The sequence below is a fragment of the Petaurus breviceps genome, unplaced genomic scaffold, assembly GCF_028583685.1.
Source record: "Petaurus breviceps papuanus isolate PSGF00001 unplaced genomic scaffold, PetGlider_PUasm1.0 37, whole genome shotgun sequence".
NCBI lineage: Eukaryota > Metazoa > Chordata > Mammalia > Diprotodontia > Petauridae > Petaurus > Petaurus breviceps.
Genome location: NW_027186296.1, coordinates 25,525,828 through 25,544,002, shown reverse-complemented (window position 1 = coordinate 25,544,002; position 18,175 = coordinate 25,525,828). Strand labels below are relative to the sequence as shown.

The window sequence follows — 18,175 nt, the reverse complement described above, 5'->3', positions numbered from 1 at the left end:
TAGAATTGATATGAAGAAGATTCTAGCCAGAAGGGGCTGGCGCATCCCCTTGAGTGTTAAGATAATTTGATGAGAGCTCTCTTGTGATTAACCAATGAATTCAAGAAGTTTGGTAAGCCTCAGAAATGGATAGTAGAATAAAATGTAGCTCTTAGTATGCAAAGCTATCTCTGTGTATGTGTGCTGCTTGTGCTGCTTTATGAAAATTTTTAAGATTAACCTAATATAATTTCATTAATTCCTATTAGCATTGTTATTTCAAGATTTAAAGAATGTTTTTTTTTTCAAATAAATTTTTCCCTTAGAAAGCATTGTTTTTAATTATGATGACTTTCACTTTCCTCGAGAGAGGGGCTTTTTATTTTCAATAGATACAAACATATGAAAGGCATGATGAGATTGATTTTTAAACTTATTAATACCAGAACTTATGCATTCAAAAATTTCCCCTTTAAAATGAGTCTGTTTGGAAAGCTACACACTAATCTAAAAATACAAAATATTTTTAGAATACTTTTGGAATTGCCTTCAGAGCTATTTTGCAAGCCATATGATAAAATTTGCCTAATTATACTCACATCTTCTTTTAATCTAAGAACTGTATTAGCCAGTATGAGCATTCACCTTATTTATTAGACTTGTCTCTGACTTTTAGCCAGTTTTTAAAAATGCACCCTTAGCAGATGGAAGATTCACCACTTTTGAGGACACTCAGAAGAATGTGTGGTGAGCATAAAGGCAAAATTTCATATATGTCATGAACAATGGCAGCATCATTGGAATGATTGTATAGCCTCCCAATGTCATTATTTTGAAATAGATAGGACCCATTTACATATCTAAATTCTGGTGTGTTTATTTTAAGCCATGACTTTATAGTTTATATTTTTCATACCTATGAAAGGTAGGTCAAATTTTAATCAGTTTATTGCTGGAAATAAAAAATAAATGTAATTTACATGAAAAGTTAATTCACATACAAGCTAAATCCATCTTAATTCTATGGCATATTATTATGAAATTATATCTCAAACAGAAATGTAGTCTTAAATACTTCATATTTCTGGTGGCTTATCTAGTGTCTTAGGAACTCTGAATCACTTTCTCTGTCAAAATACATCTACCAAAACTTTAAATGTCTATATTCTGTTTCTGTTGCTCTTATTTTGAGATTATTTTAGGACTCATATTTTGGCAAGATATTCTGTGTTTATAATTTGACTCCTTTCTCTGTATTTGAACTGTATAACCTGAATCTGAATTACAACTAATACATATGTATGTGCAAACACACGCAAAATACATTATTTAAAGGACTCGGCTTTGGATCCTCTTATGTTGTAGTTACTGAAAACAATTTTGTCTGCTTGATTTTTAGAATTGTCTTTTGAGGGCTAGTAACTGTGTGTATATGTGAGAGATTTCTAGATACACAGATGCACATACACATACATATTACAGATGATATGCATATATAAACACACAAAATATGGTGACAGAATAATTACAGGGTGTCTTTCCCCCCAAGCAAATTTAATTAAAAGACAGTGTGATTGAGTAGATAGTGAGCTAGCTAGCTTCAGAGTCAGGAAGATATGATTGGGATCTCACTCTGACATCTCCCAGCCATGTAACTCAGGGCACATGCTTTCGCTTCCCCACCTCCTCAGGTGCCTCTTAGACTCTGAGTAGCAGAGAAGTTGTTGTTTGTTCTGAATTATTAGAGGACCTTCCAAACCAGGAGTCCATCCACTGATGAAATCATAGGCTGAGTCAAACATAAAACAAAACAGGAAAATTACAGTTGATACCTATTGTCTCCAGAGTCTATGAATATTCTCAGAGGTGGCAGCACTTTTTTCCTTTGATTTGAGGAAATTTGCCACTGCCTTCTGTTTCACCTGGGCAGATGGCTTAAACTCTGGGCCACAGTTTCCTCATTTCTACTAAACAAACTTCTTTTAGTTCTTATCATCTGTGAGTTTGTGTTGGTCATTTAGGGTCATTTAGAATTCAGAGCACAATTTTCTCCTAGAAACAGTGTTGTACTTGGAGGTTAAGTTCTCATACCCTCCCACAAAAGCCAATTTAGTAAATTTTCTAAAATATGGCACCAGTAGTGATAATATGAAATCTGACCCCCTGTTTATAACAGTATTTTATGAGAAAATCCATTCAGAAATATAGCTTGTGAAGCCAGAAATACATTTCTTTCTTCTTATCCCTGTTCAACCTGTCAGTCATTGTGAGTAGGGCTTTCCCCAGTTCCAAGCCTCTCCTGTGTATCTACTATGGCCCAGGGCAAGAGTGCAAAGTAAGTAGGTATTAATGAGAATGGGGTCAGAGGTTTCAAATTTTAAACAAATGAGTTAAATAAAATTTCTGGAGGGGAAGGGAATTAAGATCTGATAACAGGGACAATGGTCGGGCAAGGCAACAGTTGTAGCAGAAAGAGGACTTTTTCTTTTTTTTTCCTCCTTTGTGGTAGACCAGTTGTCTTTGGAGAGGGGATGGTGGGTAATATTTAGAATTGGGGCCTGGGAATATGAATAGTATGAGGAATACTTTGTAGGAAGGATATTCCTGAAACCCCCTTTATGTAAGGAACTTAAATAATTTGGACATACCTAAATTAGGAATCTGCAACTAAAAGTCATCCTCATTTCTGTTGAATAAAGTAGTAATAATGTCTTGGTTCAAAATGAGGAGTGACTATAATGGGATGAAACTGGTTTTCATGTGGTTCTCTAACCACAAAGTAGAATTTGCAAACATTTTTTGATTGCTGTTAGAATAAATGTATAACCTCTCTAGAAGAAATTTGTTGAAACTTTATGGCTATGCTTAATAGTTCTAAACCATGTTTCTCTTGGTCTTTCTCAGCCCTACATGTTATAATATCTTTTACACATGCTATTTAAATCAAGAAATTTCCTTTTTGTGCTGAAATATGTACAGATGTATCCAAGGTATATATGTTTCTTTCCTACTCCCATTTCCCCAAATAAACAATTTTTTAAAAAATGAAATCAAATTTCCTGCCAAAAAGATAGTTTCATTCAAATAGGAATAAGAATTCAAATAATTTAGTATCCCCTCAACCTTTATTACCTCTGAACTTTAGTTTTTCTTGAAATTAAGTGATTTCAGCTTTTTGCTGGTACTGTAGCCATGTTACAAATTTAAAATCAACATTTTAAGACAGTATCTTTAAAAAAATTTTTAACTAAAGTAGTTTTTAATTGACTGTTTTTCTTCCCTGTCTTTTCATTCTATCTTCTTTCCAACATTTTTCTTATTATTGTTGAATGAAAAAGACCTTTGCTCATCTACTGACACTTTTTAAGCCTGCTTTCTCACCTGATGATTCTGATCTATCATGTGAAAATTCTCTGCCTTGCTTCTTGTTTCAGTCTCTTCTCCATTCGTGTACAGCCCTCTGCGCTCTGCAGTAGTAGCAGTAGCAGGCCTAGAAATACTTTTAAGGGACATATGACAGGACACATTTCATAGACTCAGACACATTTTCATAAAATTGCCCTTTTTTATCTTTAATAGTATTTTATTTTTTCCAATTACATTTTTGATAAATTTATGGAATTTTATTAAATTGCATTTTTATAAGATTTGGGGTTCTAAATTTTTCTCCTTCACTCTCTCCCATTCCCCCCAAGACAACAAGCAGTCTGATAAAGGGTTATACATGTGCAATTGTGTTAAATGTAAAATTGCTTAATTTTAAAGGAGAGAATTGTTAGCATGCATTTTATTGAGTACAATTTATATGCTTCATTTTCCTTATATTAAAATGTGGAATGGATTGAATTTTCTTCTTTGTAAAACATTTTTCGTCACTTCCTGTACTGCTTTCTTTGAAGAAAACACTTAGAAAAATCTAAAGCCCCATAGAAAGATCAGCTGTCACTGTGATTATTAAAGATTACTGACTACTATCTACTGATGAGCCTGCAAAACATGTGCGGTGGAATTTGTTCCTCTCTGCTTCTGACAGTTCTAAATGTAACTGTTCTTCCTTGAAAAGTTATCATTTGCTTCAGAGAATGTTTGACATAAGTGAACAATATTTTGTTATTTTTATATTAAACTTTGCCATAAATCCTGTATATACTTTAAGTTGGAAGTATAAAAATTGCTGAAGGGAATATTTTCTGGTTGTATGTAAACACTTCTCTGCATACATTGGGGACTTTGTTGAATTGCTTTATATACCTTGTGTTGAGTTGCAGATTTCAGATTTATCAGACTGCAGCTTAAGTTATCAGAGTAAAGGAGGTTGCATTTAATTTCTGATTTTTTATTTTTTTTATTTTTAGGAATTAAAGGAATCACCCAGCCCTCTGCTTTTATACCTACTGCTGAAAGCAATTCCTTTCAGCCTCAAGTAAAGACTCTGCCTTCTCCTGTTGATGCTAAGCAGCAGTTGCAGCGGAAAATCCAAAAGAAACAACAGGAACAGAAGCTACAATCTCCTTTGCCAGTAGAGTCTCCAGGAAAGAAACTAGAAGGAACTACAACCAATGGAGTAACTAGTATTTCTAATGGAAATCCTCCAATCCTTTCTCCACAGCCTATTGGTATTGTGGTGGCAGCTGTTCCCAGTCCTATTCCGGTAACGTTATCAAGCCATTCTTCAACCCTTTCAGTGAAATGTTCAGGAAATTACAAAATTTAAATCAGTAACACAGAATCATGCTTCCTATAAGACAAATTAGCATACTGATATATCAATAATATTGTTTTGAGTAGTTTTCTTATTTTAATTATTTAATATTGTGATTATTTTGTCAATTGTTAATACATTATAAGACCATTTAATATAGCTAGTCTTCGGGCCCTTCCCGCTCTTTAAATCTATGATTTCATCAGTTTAGTATCCTCCCTATGAAGCACTTTTTCTCCTATTGCAGTACATCACCCTCTCTATAGTGTTAATCTTACAAAGTACTGAAGCATTGAAAGGTTAAGTGACTTGCCCGCCATCACATTGCTAATAGGTAGAAGGAGGTTAGATTTGAACCCAGGTTTTCCTGACTCCGTGATCCATTCTCTGTCCACTCTACCAGGCTGCTTCTTATTGCTACAAGATACAATATACAATCTACTGCTTTTGTATTCTCTTTTGAAAAAACATAAAATTATTTCTAAGAGAATAAATGTTAAAATTTCCAATGAGATATCCTACTAAATAGTTGTTGCATTTAGTAGTTTATACTTCTAAGTTATTGAACAGTCTGAACTGGTTATTTTTGGTTAGGGTGTGACCGAGGTCAAAGATTTAATAATCATGAAGGCCACAGTTTTTTGCACTGGGAAAAAAAGTTCCATTCAAAGCCACAAACATCATAGTTAGAGCCAGTCTTTAAAAATGCATGACTATGCTTATTTGTTAGGGGGAAAATGTATGTTAGTTTAGAGGGGGGCAGATAAGACTATGTAGCTCTCAGTATAGTAAAATAGTATGGTATAATGGGTAGAACACTAGAATTAATGTTAGTAAAACCTGGGTCCAAATTCTGCTACTAATGCTTATTAAGCTGTGTGACTATAGTCAAGTCACTTCATCTGAGTCTCAGATTCTTCATCTATAAAATGTGGGTAATTAGGTAGTACCTATGTCACAGGCTTGTTGTGAGGATTAAATAGTATAATCATGTAAAGTGCTTTGTTTACCTTAAATTAATGCTAGAGAAATGTTAGCTATTATTACTATAATATTATTTTTATTATTATTATGATTAATCAATTACCATTAATCAATCAAAGTTCTTGTCCTTCTGAGAGTGAGATAATAACATCATCTTCTGATACAAAGAATATATCAGTATATTTGACTGTATACATTAAGCCAAATGTATACATTCAATTCTGGACCTGACTCATTATACATTGGCAGTATCTGTCAAAATTATGTACGTTGATAGACAAGACCTTAGGTTGACTTTCTAACTGCAAATTGTAATCTAGACAATAGATGTTCTATATATGCTTGGTATTTCCTGTGTGGATAGTTGGGGCAACCTCTCAAGTGATTATGGGTATTATCTAGGAGGCTTTGCAGTATTCCATGGTTTGATGCCATCAACACAATGTTGTATGTGGACAGGACCATTTGGTGGACCTCACCATCTCTAAAGAATCCTTCTTCAACTTGGATTATGTGCAGAATCTTCTTCATAACAATGGAAAGCACCTTGACCAAGTGTATGTTTTCCCTCTTATTTCTCTTGATGTTAATGATCACAAGGTGAAAGAAGGTTATCTTTGTTGTTGTATCTTTACTAGAATCTTGTGCAGTTTTGAAATGGACAGAAGGTGCTTTTATTACTCAAGTGTTCTTTTATCATCAACAAACAATAAGCTCAGTAGTATCTTATATTTCCATTGGTTTAAGGTCAGTTTTATTATGCTAAAATATTTATTATCTTATGTGTGATATTGCTTGTGAAAGCCTGCCTATCCTCCTCTAGTGCTCTCATCAAGAATACCCTTTATATATGTGTGTGCAGATCATTCTTATGAGTTTCATATGGATGGGAAAGTAGACAGGTGCTCTGGTAATTAGTGATATTTTCTTTGTTCCATTTTTTTTGTGGGGACAGTAAGAAAGTTCAAGATTTTTCCCCCCATGCCTCTGGTCTCTTCCCCTCCCTCAGATCCCTTGAGAATTGATTTCTCAGTGCCTTTTAGCACTAGTTTTCTTTCAGTTCTCCTGGTCTTGTCCACATGCTTTTCTCATCTTCATTTTCTTATATGTCATTTCAACTTCCTTTAGAAACATGTCTGGGACTGTGATGTTACAGCCCAAATGGAATGTCTCTACTGTCTGATGATTTTTCTAAAAAAGTTCATTGTAAAAATCTTTGTAGATCTTTTGCATATTTCATGTGTACACATATAATTATGAAATGACTCTCTTGAATAATGAAACATTAACTGCCCGTTAAAATATAATACTTATTCAGGGATTTTTTTGCTTACCATATCTTTCGCTTTCCAATTCATTTCTCAATGAAAATGTTTATGATAGGCATGAGAATTTAAGTAGGCTTTGTGTCTTTGACCTCTTTCATTACTATTTCATTATTCTTGAACTACATTTTCCAAAACACATTTTAAGTCTTGCTTTTCTTCCACTTTTGCAGTAAGGTCACTAAGTAACAAAATATATATTGATTTAATTTGGAGGATATTATTGAGTACTTTATAGAATTCTCTACCTGCTCATCTTATGCAATAGATGTTAATGCATAAGCTCTAGTTTCACAGTGGTCTTCTTGAAGTTATTCATCATGAAAAATAAAAATTGACCAGATGTCCCATGAAATGAAATTTATTACCTTTGAACTCATATGAAACTGTCTTTGTTAATTCATTTATTTGCCTCTCCAAGGAGCTTTCCATTTAGCTATAACCTTTTTTTTGTCTTCTGATTTTGCTCATAGGGGAAATCAAGATTGTTAAGATTCACTTACAAAGTGAAAAGGAAAAAGATATTACATTTAGAATGTCAGCAGCTAAATTAATGTTTATAGTCTAAAAACTGATTTTTAGCACTTTCTGCCCTTTCCCCCCACTTTTTCCACCTGTACTGAAGCAAGGGGAGCTCTTAGGACCAACCAGCATGTTGGGTTTTTTTCATTGTTTCATGTTTGGCAATGGCCAAATAATTCATTACCACATAAGCCAACCCATTGGCAATAAACTTTTCCACACTTAACTTGGGCTGTTCCCTGGAAAGCAAAGCCAGTAAGTTCTGGAAAACTATTAATTTTTCAGCTATACAAATTCACTTCAGAAGTCTATTTAGATAACTTCATATGTACCCATTTAAAGTAAGTGACCATTTTCAACCCTTTAACACTTTTATATTGTGCAGTATAATATCAGTCACAAAATATTGTTTGAAAGGTATTCGAAAGGCCATCTAATTCAAGCTGTACTTGACCAACAATCCCTAAGACATGCTCCTCAAGAAAAGACCATCCAGATTTTGCTTGAAAACTTCTAATTAGAGGAAACTCATTACCTTCCAAGACAGACCCATTCCACTTTTCAGTGGCTCTGATTATTAAGAAGTTTCCCCTTATATAAAGTCTAAGTCTCCTTCTTAATAGTTTCCACTCTTTGTTCTCCATTCTACCCTCAGAGCAAAGCAAAACTAGTATAATCCCTCTTCCATATGACCTTTCATTTATTTAGACATGTCCATCCCATTCCCAGTGTCATTATCTCTATGCTAAACAGAGTGAGTTTCTTCTCTCAACTATTCCATGTTCCCTATTAGAAGGATCCTTTGTAATCTTACAGAAAATACAGAGGATATAAAAACCTTCTCTGCATGTTTATAACAGGATGGTGAGAGACGACCAACAAGTGTCTATATGGAGAACTTAAACAAGAGAAATATATTCGCATGTAGATGATCATACAGTGACAGGGATTGGAGTGGGATGGCAAGGATCTTTGAGATGTCTAGGTCACACCTCTTGTTCTATACATGAAGAAATGGGATCCGAGAACATAAATCTCTTGCTTAAGATTATACAGGTAGGAGGAAGCAGTCAAAGTTAGCTACTTTAGCCAAGAAGTTTCTGAAAGGCATTCTTTTCTGGTATGGATATAATTTCTTTTATCATTATAACTGAACAATTTGTCAAACACACCTAGACTGAAAGTAGCGTATAATGAGTAGGTTCTAGTCCTGGTTCTACCACTTCTAGTTATATGATTTGGACAAGTCACTTAAGCTTTCTGAGGTTCAGTTTTCTCATTTCCGAAAGGGATAATATTTCCTACTTGAAAATACGCTTCTAAAATCACTTTGAAAACTAAAGTGCTATGTGAGCACTAAGTAGCATGATAAGTAAGTTCCAGAAAGACTTAGCTGCAAGGCAGACTCATCTAAGTTGTAATTCCATTCCACAGACCCCCTCTCCTGACCCTCACAGCACCCCTGCCAAAAATGTGATGGAAGTAGAACTTCAGTATATCTTAAACCCAAATTTTGATTGGGAATCTATAAGATAATGTCTTCACTTCTTGTAATCTCTTTAAAATCATTAATTCGGCAAACATGTTTTAAAAATCTACTGTATGTATATAGAACTCTATTGAATTCTTCCTTTGTAAAGCTTCTCTATCCTTTTACCCCCAACCAAGTGTCTGACACTACTCTGCGCAAAACGGGAATACAATATTTGCCAAAACATGGTTATCATGTCAACCTCCAAGTTGTAATGATTGAAAGTCAGAAATCAGTTTAAATGTAAAAGAGATCATGCATGTGATCTACAAATCACCTAAAGAATGAATTATTAATGCCCAGTATCAGTTAAATAGAAACAACATGTGATTCTTTAGCCTGTCTTAAGCATGTCACATTTTACCTGATATACTTCCTTCCTTCAGTATTTCAAAAGATCTGTGGTTTCAGCATACAATTAGAGCAAAACATAGTTCCTCCATGTCTTAGTAATTAATGGTTGCATATTGTTTTGGCCAAAAGAGTTTGCAGTCATATGGCCAGTCTTTTTCTCTTTGAAGACTCTTTGGAGTCTCATATGGAGACTTATTCTCTTTGGTCTGCAGAATCCATTTTCATGAAAGCTAATAGTTTTGAAGCATTTCCTGCTTAGTTGGACCTACCAGTGCTTTATCTTAACACCTTGATGTGGCATTAGAGTACAACTTCAGGGCAATAATTGAGAATCATACCTAAAATTTAATTTGTGTAATTCATGAAATTTTAGAACTTACCTGACTGTTCTTGATTGGCAAGAACAGTGTTGCATTAATTACATGGAACAGACCCAAATTCCATAAATCCCTTAACATTGTCCAGCTATAGGACAGTGTTTGTGAATTACTCTTTCTGTCCTAAACACTTTTAAGTCTGATTTTGTTTTCCTCTTTCTGATAGGTACAAAGAACTAGGCAATTGGTGACTTCCCCGAGTCCAATGGGTTCTTCGGATGGCAAAGTCCTTCCCCTCAATGTACAGGTGGTCACCCAGCACATGCAGTCTGTGAAACAGGCACCAAAGACTCCTCAGAATGTTCCAGCCAGTCCTGGTGGTGATCGTTCTGCTCGGCACCGGTACCCTCAGATCTTACCCAAGCCAGCTAACACCAGTGCACTCACCATCCGCTCCCCAACTACTGTCCTCTTTACAAGCAGTCCTATCAAAACTGTTGTACCAGCTCCACATATGAGTTCCCTAAATGTGGTAAAAATGACAGCAATATCACTCACTCCCAGCAACAGCGGTGCCCCTCTTAAACATTCTCCCTCTATGAACAATGCAACTGGAACAATGGAAGAATCAAGGGCTGTTCCCCATATCAAAAATGGTTCTGTTGTTTCACTTCAGTCTCCTGGATCCAAGACTCATGCTGTGGGAACTTCCTCTGTAGAAATAAAAATGGAACCAGAGATGTTATTAGATGAAAATTCTATACAGTGCCAAGAGAACTCCGATGTGTCGAAAGCTGCTAAAGTGACCCCTCGTGGATCTTTGGGGCAGAGAAGTAATTCAGAGGGTACAGGGTTGAAACCCTCAAATGAAGGTGTAATTGAAACAAAAGCAACTAAGACCTGTGACCAGAGGACCAAATGTAAAAGTCGCTACAATGAAATGCCACCAGTCACTTCAGGCAATAATCACAGCACTCTCACTCTCTCAGTTGCCACTCAGAACTTACCCTTCACCAGCACCAATTCACCATCTAATGGTGACCCCACTAATAAAGACACAAAATTATGCACTAAAAGTCCGAGGAAGCGACCGTCTTCTACATTACAAGAGTCCCAGGTGCCTCCTGTAAAGAAACCCGTTGTGGAACAACTCTCAGCAAGTAACATGGAAGCTCAGAAGGGAAGTAGTAGTACTAGAAAAGATCAGAAGGTTCTCCCTGCAGCAAAAACAGAGAGCTCAGCAGCTGGTGCTCAGATCCCTAGCAAGGTAACAATAAGTGTTGTGGCAAATCAATCCTTAAATTCTAATGTTGTAAATGCCAGTGATTCAGCTTTAGAACAGCCAATGACATCATCATCTCCAGATATAAAAGTTAAATTAGAAGGAAATGTGTTTCTTTTAGAAAATGACTCAAAAGCAGACAGCACCTTTAATTCCAATGCCTGGCAGCAGCAGATCACTCAGGAGTCTGAATTTTCATCTGCCAGCTGTGAACCACAGCAAATCAGTGTTATGAATATTACTGGTCACTCTGACATTAATGACTTAGAGAAGTCTGTTTGGGAACCATTGCATTTAGAAGGAATGCAGCAGGAAACATATAGCCAGCAGCTGCACAGCCAGATGCAAGAATCTTCTCTGAGTCAAATACAAGCACAGTCTTCAAATCAGTTACCTCTACAGTCTGACCTAAAGGATTTTGAACCCACTGTTTCTCAGACAAATGAAAGCTATTTTCCATTTGATGATGAACTTACACAGGACAGTATTGTGGAAGAGCTAGTGCTCATGGAACAACAAATGTCAATGAACAATTCACATTCTTATGGTAGCTGTTTAGGAATGACACTTCAGAGTCAAGCAGTAGCTGCAGGAACTCCATTGTCTTCTCACCCCAACAATACACACTTCTACCATTCAATCCATAGCAATGGCACTCCAATTCACACACCTACACCAACTCCAACCCCCACCCCAACACCAACTCCAACACCAACTCCAACTTCTGAAATGATCGCTGGTTCTCAGAGTTTATCAAGAGAGAGCCCCTGCTCTAGATTAGCCCAGACTACCCCAGTAGATAGTGCTTTAGGAAGTAGTAGGCACACACCTATTGGTACTCCTCACTCTAACTGCAGTAGCAGTGTCCCTCCGAGTCCCGTTGAATGCAGGAATCCTTTTGCATTTACCCCAATAAGCTCCAGCATGGCGTACCACGATGCAAGCATTGTCTCAAGTAGTCCTGTGAAACCAATGCAAAGACCTATGGCTACTCATCCTGATAAAACTAAACTTGAATGGATGAATAATGGGTATAGTGGTGTCAGTAATTCGTCAGTTTCAAGCCATGGTATTCTCCCAAGCTATCAGGAACTAGTGGAAGATCGTTTCAGGAAACCTCATGCTTTTGCTGTGCCTGGCCAGTCATATCAGTCTCAATCCAGGCATCATGACACTCATTTTGGTAGATTGACTCCTGTCTCACCTGTACAACATCAGAGTACTGCTGTAAATAATACGAACAAGCAAGAAGGCTTTGCAGTCCCTGCTCCTCTTGATAACAAAGGAAATAATTCTTCCCTCAACAACAGCTTGAGATGCCGGAGTGTAAGTCCTGCAGTTCATCGCCAACGTAACCTTAGTGGAAGCACCCTCTATCCAGTTTCTAATATACCACGATCTAATTTGACCCCCTTTGGAAGCCCAGTAACTCCAGAAATTCATAATGTTTTCACAAATGTACACACAGACACGAGTGCCAACAATATAGCTCAAAGAAGTCAGTCGGTCCCATTGACTGTTATGATGCAGACAGCCTTCCCCACTCTTCAGAAACAAGCAAACAGTAAAAAAATAACCAATGTTTTGTTGAATAAACTTGATTCTGACAATGATGATGCAGTAAGAGGTTTGGGAATAAACAACATGCCCTCCAATTACACAGCAAGGATGAATCTCACTCAGATATTGGAAACTTCCACTGCTTTTCCTAGTGCCAATCCACAGAATATGATCAATTCCAGCACTTCGGTATATGAATTCCAGACACCAACTTACCTCACAAAAAATAACAGCACGGATCAGATTAATTTTTCTCCTGGAGATAACCAAGCACAATCAGAAATTGGAGAGCAGCAATTAGATTTCAGTAGCACTGTTAAAGACCTGTTGGGTGGGGACAGCCTGCAAGCCAACCAGCAACTGGTGGGGCAGGTAGCATCAGATCTCAGTAATGTTGCATCTGATTTCTCTAGCGATATCAGATTGTCTTCTGAACTCTCAGGCAGCATCAATGATTTGAACACTTTAGACACAAATCTACTGTTTGATCCAGGTCGCCAGCAAGGACAAGATGATGATGCTACACTGGAGGAATTAAAGAACGATCCATTATTTCAGCAAATCTGCAACGAATCCATGAGCGCTATGACTTCATCAGGTTTTGAGTGGATGGAAAGCAAGGACCATCCCACTGTTGAAATGTTGGGTTAAATTGTGTTTTATAATATGTAGCACACTGTATCTAATGACAGATGTATTGTATTTGTCTTAATGGAAGTGCCTCCCGCAGCAGAAACACTTGCTATTAATTGTGACATTTTAAAAGGGTTTGCTGCATTAAGTGGTTCATTCTTAACTAGGGAATAGATGAGACTTGGTTCTGTTCTAAATAAGTTTCTGAAGACAATGAGTCTGTCCACAAACCAGTATTAGAATTTAAATTGTATGGTGTTCCCCATTTAATCATTTTTTTTTTTACTAGTTAGCAGTTAACCAGATTTCACAACAGTGGTCCAGATGATTATTTTTTTTAAATCAATTTTATTCCATTAGTTGATTTGCACAGAATCCCATTGGTTATAGGCTTACTTAGGGTTATTTGTTTAATTTTTCCTTTTGGCACTTTTAGATAAGAAGTCACAGCTATGATGAACTATAGATAAGGCCATTCTTAAACTAAGGATAGCATTCAGGTAATAAGGAGTGTGCATTCTTGAAGCATAGGGCTATGATATAGTGAGAAATCTCTGTAGGGCTTTCTCTTGCTTCAATAGCATTTACACCTAAAATGAAGAGCTTAAATAGGAGAAGATTATGAAAATTTTAATACTAGTTTAAGGAAAGAAAACTGCACTAAATTTTTTTATTTAAGAGATAAACCTAGTGTTAGCCATTTATATTTGTGACCTCATGTTTAGTCTTTTAAGTATCATTTAAAATGTTGATTTTTTTTTTTAAACATGAAATAATTCTGGGCACTGAAACTTTTAAGCACGTTACACGTTTCATGTTTTATTGATAATTTAGGATAGGGAAATGGAAATAAAAATATTTGTCTTTAAATAGAATGGCTACATGAAGATATTAAAATGTTATCGTTTGACATTTATTTTTAAACTCTTATTGTATGTTCTGGTTATCAGGAAGGAATTTTTTCCCTCCTCTCAATTTAGTCAGCCAATACTTTTTTGATCCTCCTGAATATAAAAATGCAGTTTGATCATGATAATCTTCTGGAAAACATACAGGCAAGCAGGAGAAATATAAAAAACTGAACTGAAAATGATTACCATCTAAGGTCTGATTTCATAGATAGTTTATTCTCTTGTAAAAGTGCTGATTTTACGTGTGTGTGTGTGTGTGTATACGCACACTCAACAAAAGAAGAAACTTTTATGACTTGCTTGCTTATTTATTATAACAACCAAAACTGCAAGAGAAACACTCAGGATTTATTTTAAAGTTGCTTTTTCTGCATGCCTCCTATTTTGTTTTAATGAATATTTATAAATTTCACATCAGCATATGCAGTCTGCTATTATCCATTCAAGAGTTCAGTTTTTTAAGTGAACTTTTCAAGTTTACTGCAAAATTGATTAAGATATTGCCATTTAGTTTTTAAAGTAACATTAAAACCATTTTAAATACAAATGCTATGTTTTAACTAAGCTTTCCTTTAACTTAATTAGTAAGCCAGTCAGAATATTACAATCAATGAATATTTAACAAATGCGATGAAGAGTTTAATAAGGGTTCATTGCTCAGTAAAACTGCAAGGTAGGGGGATCAATACATTTCAATAAATGGTGCTAGGGTTGGCTCAGAGCTTGTATATTGTACTAGTTATTGGCATTTGTGTGTGTTTGCTGTTATGATTTAAAAATTGGTTAGATACCTGTTCTTAATGCTAGTTATTTCTTTACTGTACATTGAGACACAGCACTACTGCACACCAAAGTATGCGATACCCAAAGGAAAACTATGTGATTTCTCTAACAAATGATGGGAGCCTTTCTGTGTGAGAAACTCTGAAAAGGAGAATTTGAGGCCATTCTGATCCCTTGTTTACATTATTAGCTTCCTACTAACAAAACAAAATAATGGAAACCTTTTTTGATAAAATATTAAGGCTAGTGAATTTTTACCCCCTGTACAGTATTGCAGCAAACACTTTAAATTTGGTTGATTAGTCCAGCAAACTTTTCTGGGGTTCATATATTGCACTAAATTTCTGTTGAACCTGTGGTAGGCACATCTCTTAGGATAAATGCAACCAATACAGTCCACAGATAACTTTTTAAATGTGTTTCATTATGAAAAGACAAATGTCATCAAAGTGACAGATAAAATTGTCTTATGTAGCAATGTGCATTGATCTCAATGAGATATTTCTATTTCTTATTCTCTTACATGAGAATATTACAGCAGGAAAAAATTAAGTTTAGTTTGCTTCACCATGTTAATACATGATCACAAAGCGTGCATGAGTGTTATTGACTTATCTTGTACAGTACTAGCTATATTCCTGTAACCACTTTTTTTTTTTGGCTATATTGAAACTGGTTCGGTGTTAACCAGGTAAGCATAGTTATTCACAAGTTATTTCCTCTTTTATGTTGACTAATTCTGCTTAGTTATTGTTGAATATGTTCTTTTCTCAGATTATTTTCATTGTTCTCGTGTTTAAAACATTTTGCATCATTTTATCATGATAATACTTCATGAAGTAAATAATTTTGCATATAATTGCAATAAGCACTGACTTTTGAACTGAAAAGGAGAGTGTTTTTTGTGCAGTGCATCTGAGGTTCATATAATAGTCTTGTACTATACTGTGCTTTACTGCACCATAAGGAAAAAAAAATCCCTGTTCCACATTTTCATTTAGTGCAAAAAGTCAGATTTCCCCCAGTGTTTTGTTGTCTGTTGTACCTGCTGAAACTACAGTAGTTGACTATTGCAGTAGCATTTCAGTTCTCTTTTTTTATTGAAAGTGCTCAAGAATTGTTTTTTAAATGTTTTCAAAAACAATAAAAACATTTTATATTAAGATAACCGGATTTTGAAAGTTATTTACAGGCTGTCCATTAGCATAAATATATCATTTTTTTTCCACTCTAACATTTAACCCCTTTCTTTTCAACAAAGGGATAAAAATCTACTCAGGGAAAACCACAAGTCCACTGTTTACTACATGTTTAATTTGAGGCAAATCATATGCCTTGAGATTCAATTTCCTAATCTTTACCGTGAGGGCATCACACTAGAGGAACTCTGAAGTCACTTCTAATTCGAAATCTATGATCCTATGTTACATAGCTTTTTTTTAATATTTATTTTTTTATTTTTTTATAATTCTTTAATTTATTAATTTGTTTGTTTCCTTTTAGTTTACAGGATTCAATTCCACAATTCCTTGAATTTCACATTTTGTCCCCCTCCCTCCCCTCCCCCCCCATGCCGGCTTAAAATCAAGTATAGGATCTGTAAATACTTTCACATTATACATTGGTCAGGTTATAAGGATGGATTGTACCAGCTGGAATGAAAAATGGTAAAGAGGACATAAAATCAAATAAGAGAACGAGAAAGATCAGGTGTTTAGCTTCCACCTGGATATAAATTTAGTTCTTTCTCTGGATGCACATTTTTCTCTCCATCATGCGTCTTTTGGGATTGACTTATATCCCTGCATTGTTGAGAAGAGTCCAGTCTATCAAAGTTGGTCATCACACATACATTGTGTCTGTAATTGTGTACAAATTTCTCCTGGTTCTACTCTTCTCACTCAGCATCAGTTCTTTTAAGCCTCTCCAGGTAAATATGAAGAGTGCCTGCTCCCCGTTTCTTATAGCACAATAGTATTCCATAACATGCATATACCACAACTTGTTCAGCCATTCCCAAATTGATGGGCACCCCCTTAATTTACAATTCTTTGCCACCACAAAAAGAGCTGCTATAAACATTTTTGTACATGTGGGTCTTTCTCCCATTTCTATGATCTCTTTGGGATATAACCCTAGGAGTGGTATTGCTGGATCAAAGGGTATGAAAGTATTTATAGCCCTTTGGGCATAATTCCAGATTGCTCTCCAGAAAGGCTGGATCAGTTCACAACTCCACCAACAATGCATTAGTGTTCCAGTTTGCCCACATCCTCTCCAGCATTTGTCATTTTCCTGTTTTGTCATCTTAGCCAATCTGACTGGTGAGATGTGGTACCTCAGAGTTGTTTTGATTTGCATTTCTCTAATCAATAGTGAATTAGAGTATTTCTTCATGTGCTTATAGATAGCTTTAATTTCTTTCCCTGAAAACTGCCTGTTCATATCCTTTGACCATTTATCAATTGGAGAATGACTTGTATTCTTATAAATTTGACTCAATTCTCTGTATATTTTAGAGATGAGTCCTTTGTCAGAGACATAGGTTGTAAGGATTCTTTCCCAATTTCCCACCTCCCTCTTAATCTTGGTTACATTGGCTTTGTTTGTACAGAAACTTTTCAATTTCATGTAATCAAAATTATCCATTTTACATTTTATAATGTTCTCTAATTCCTGTTTAGTCATAAAGTCATTTCCTCTCCACAAGTCTGATAGGTAAACTATTCCTTGTTTTAGCAGACTGCTTACAGTATCAACCTTTATACCTAGATCATGAACCCATTTAGACTTGATTTTGGTATATGGTGTTAGATAATGGTCTATGTCCAGTTTCTGCCATACTATATTCCAGTTTTCCCAGCAGTTTTTGTCAAATAGTGAGTTCTTATCCCCAAAACCAGGGTCTGGGGGTTTATCAAACACTACATTACTGTAGTCGTTGACTTCTGAATCTCATGTGCCTAATCTATTCCATTGATCCACTCCTCTATTCCTCAGCCAGTACCAAGTAGTTTTGATGACTGCTGCTTTATAGTACAGATTGAAATCTGGTAAAGCTAGTCCACCTTCCCTAGCATTTCTTTTCATTAATTCCCTTGATATTCTGGACCATTTATTCTTCCAGATGAATTTTGTTACTATTTTTTCTAACTCTATAAAGTAGTTTTTTGGTAAATTAATTGGTATGGCACTAAATATATAATTTAATTTAGGTAAAATTGTCATTTTTATTATATTAGCTCGACCCAGCCATGAGCAATTGATATTTTTCCAATTAGCTAGATCTGAC

At 35.5% G+C, this 18,175-nt stretch overlaps 1 protein-coding gene across 3 annotated transcripts in view; it reads left to right on the top strand.

Annotated features, from left to right (window-relative positions):
- Window positions 1-16,051, top strand: part of RFX7 (regulatory factor X7) — a 184,496-nt gene extending 168,445 nt beyond the window's left edge. For all 3 annotated transcript variants that reach the window (XM_069098113.1, XM_069098112.1, XM_069098114.1), the window contains 2 exons: window positions 4,335-4,630; window positions 9,941-16,051. In XM_069098113.1, coding sequence (XP_068954214.1) covers window positions 4,335-4,630; window positions 9,941-13,207 — 3,563 coding nt within the window. In that variant the 3' untranslated portion in view covers window positions 13,208-16,051. The remainder of the gene's footprint in view (window positions 1-4,334; window positions 4,631-9,940) is intronic.
- The last annotated feature ends 2,124 nt before the right edge of the window (window positions 16,052-18,175 follow it).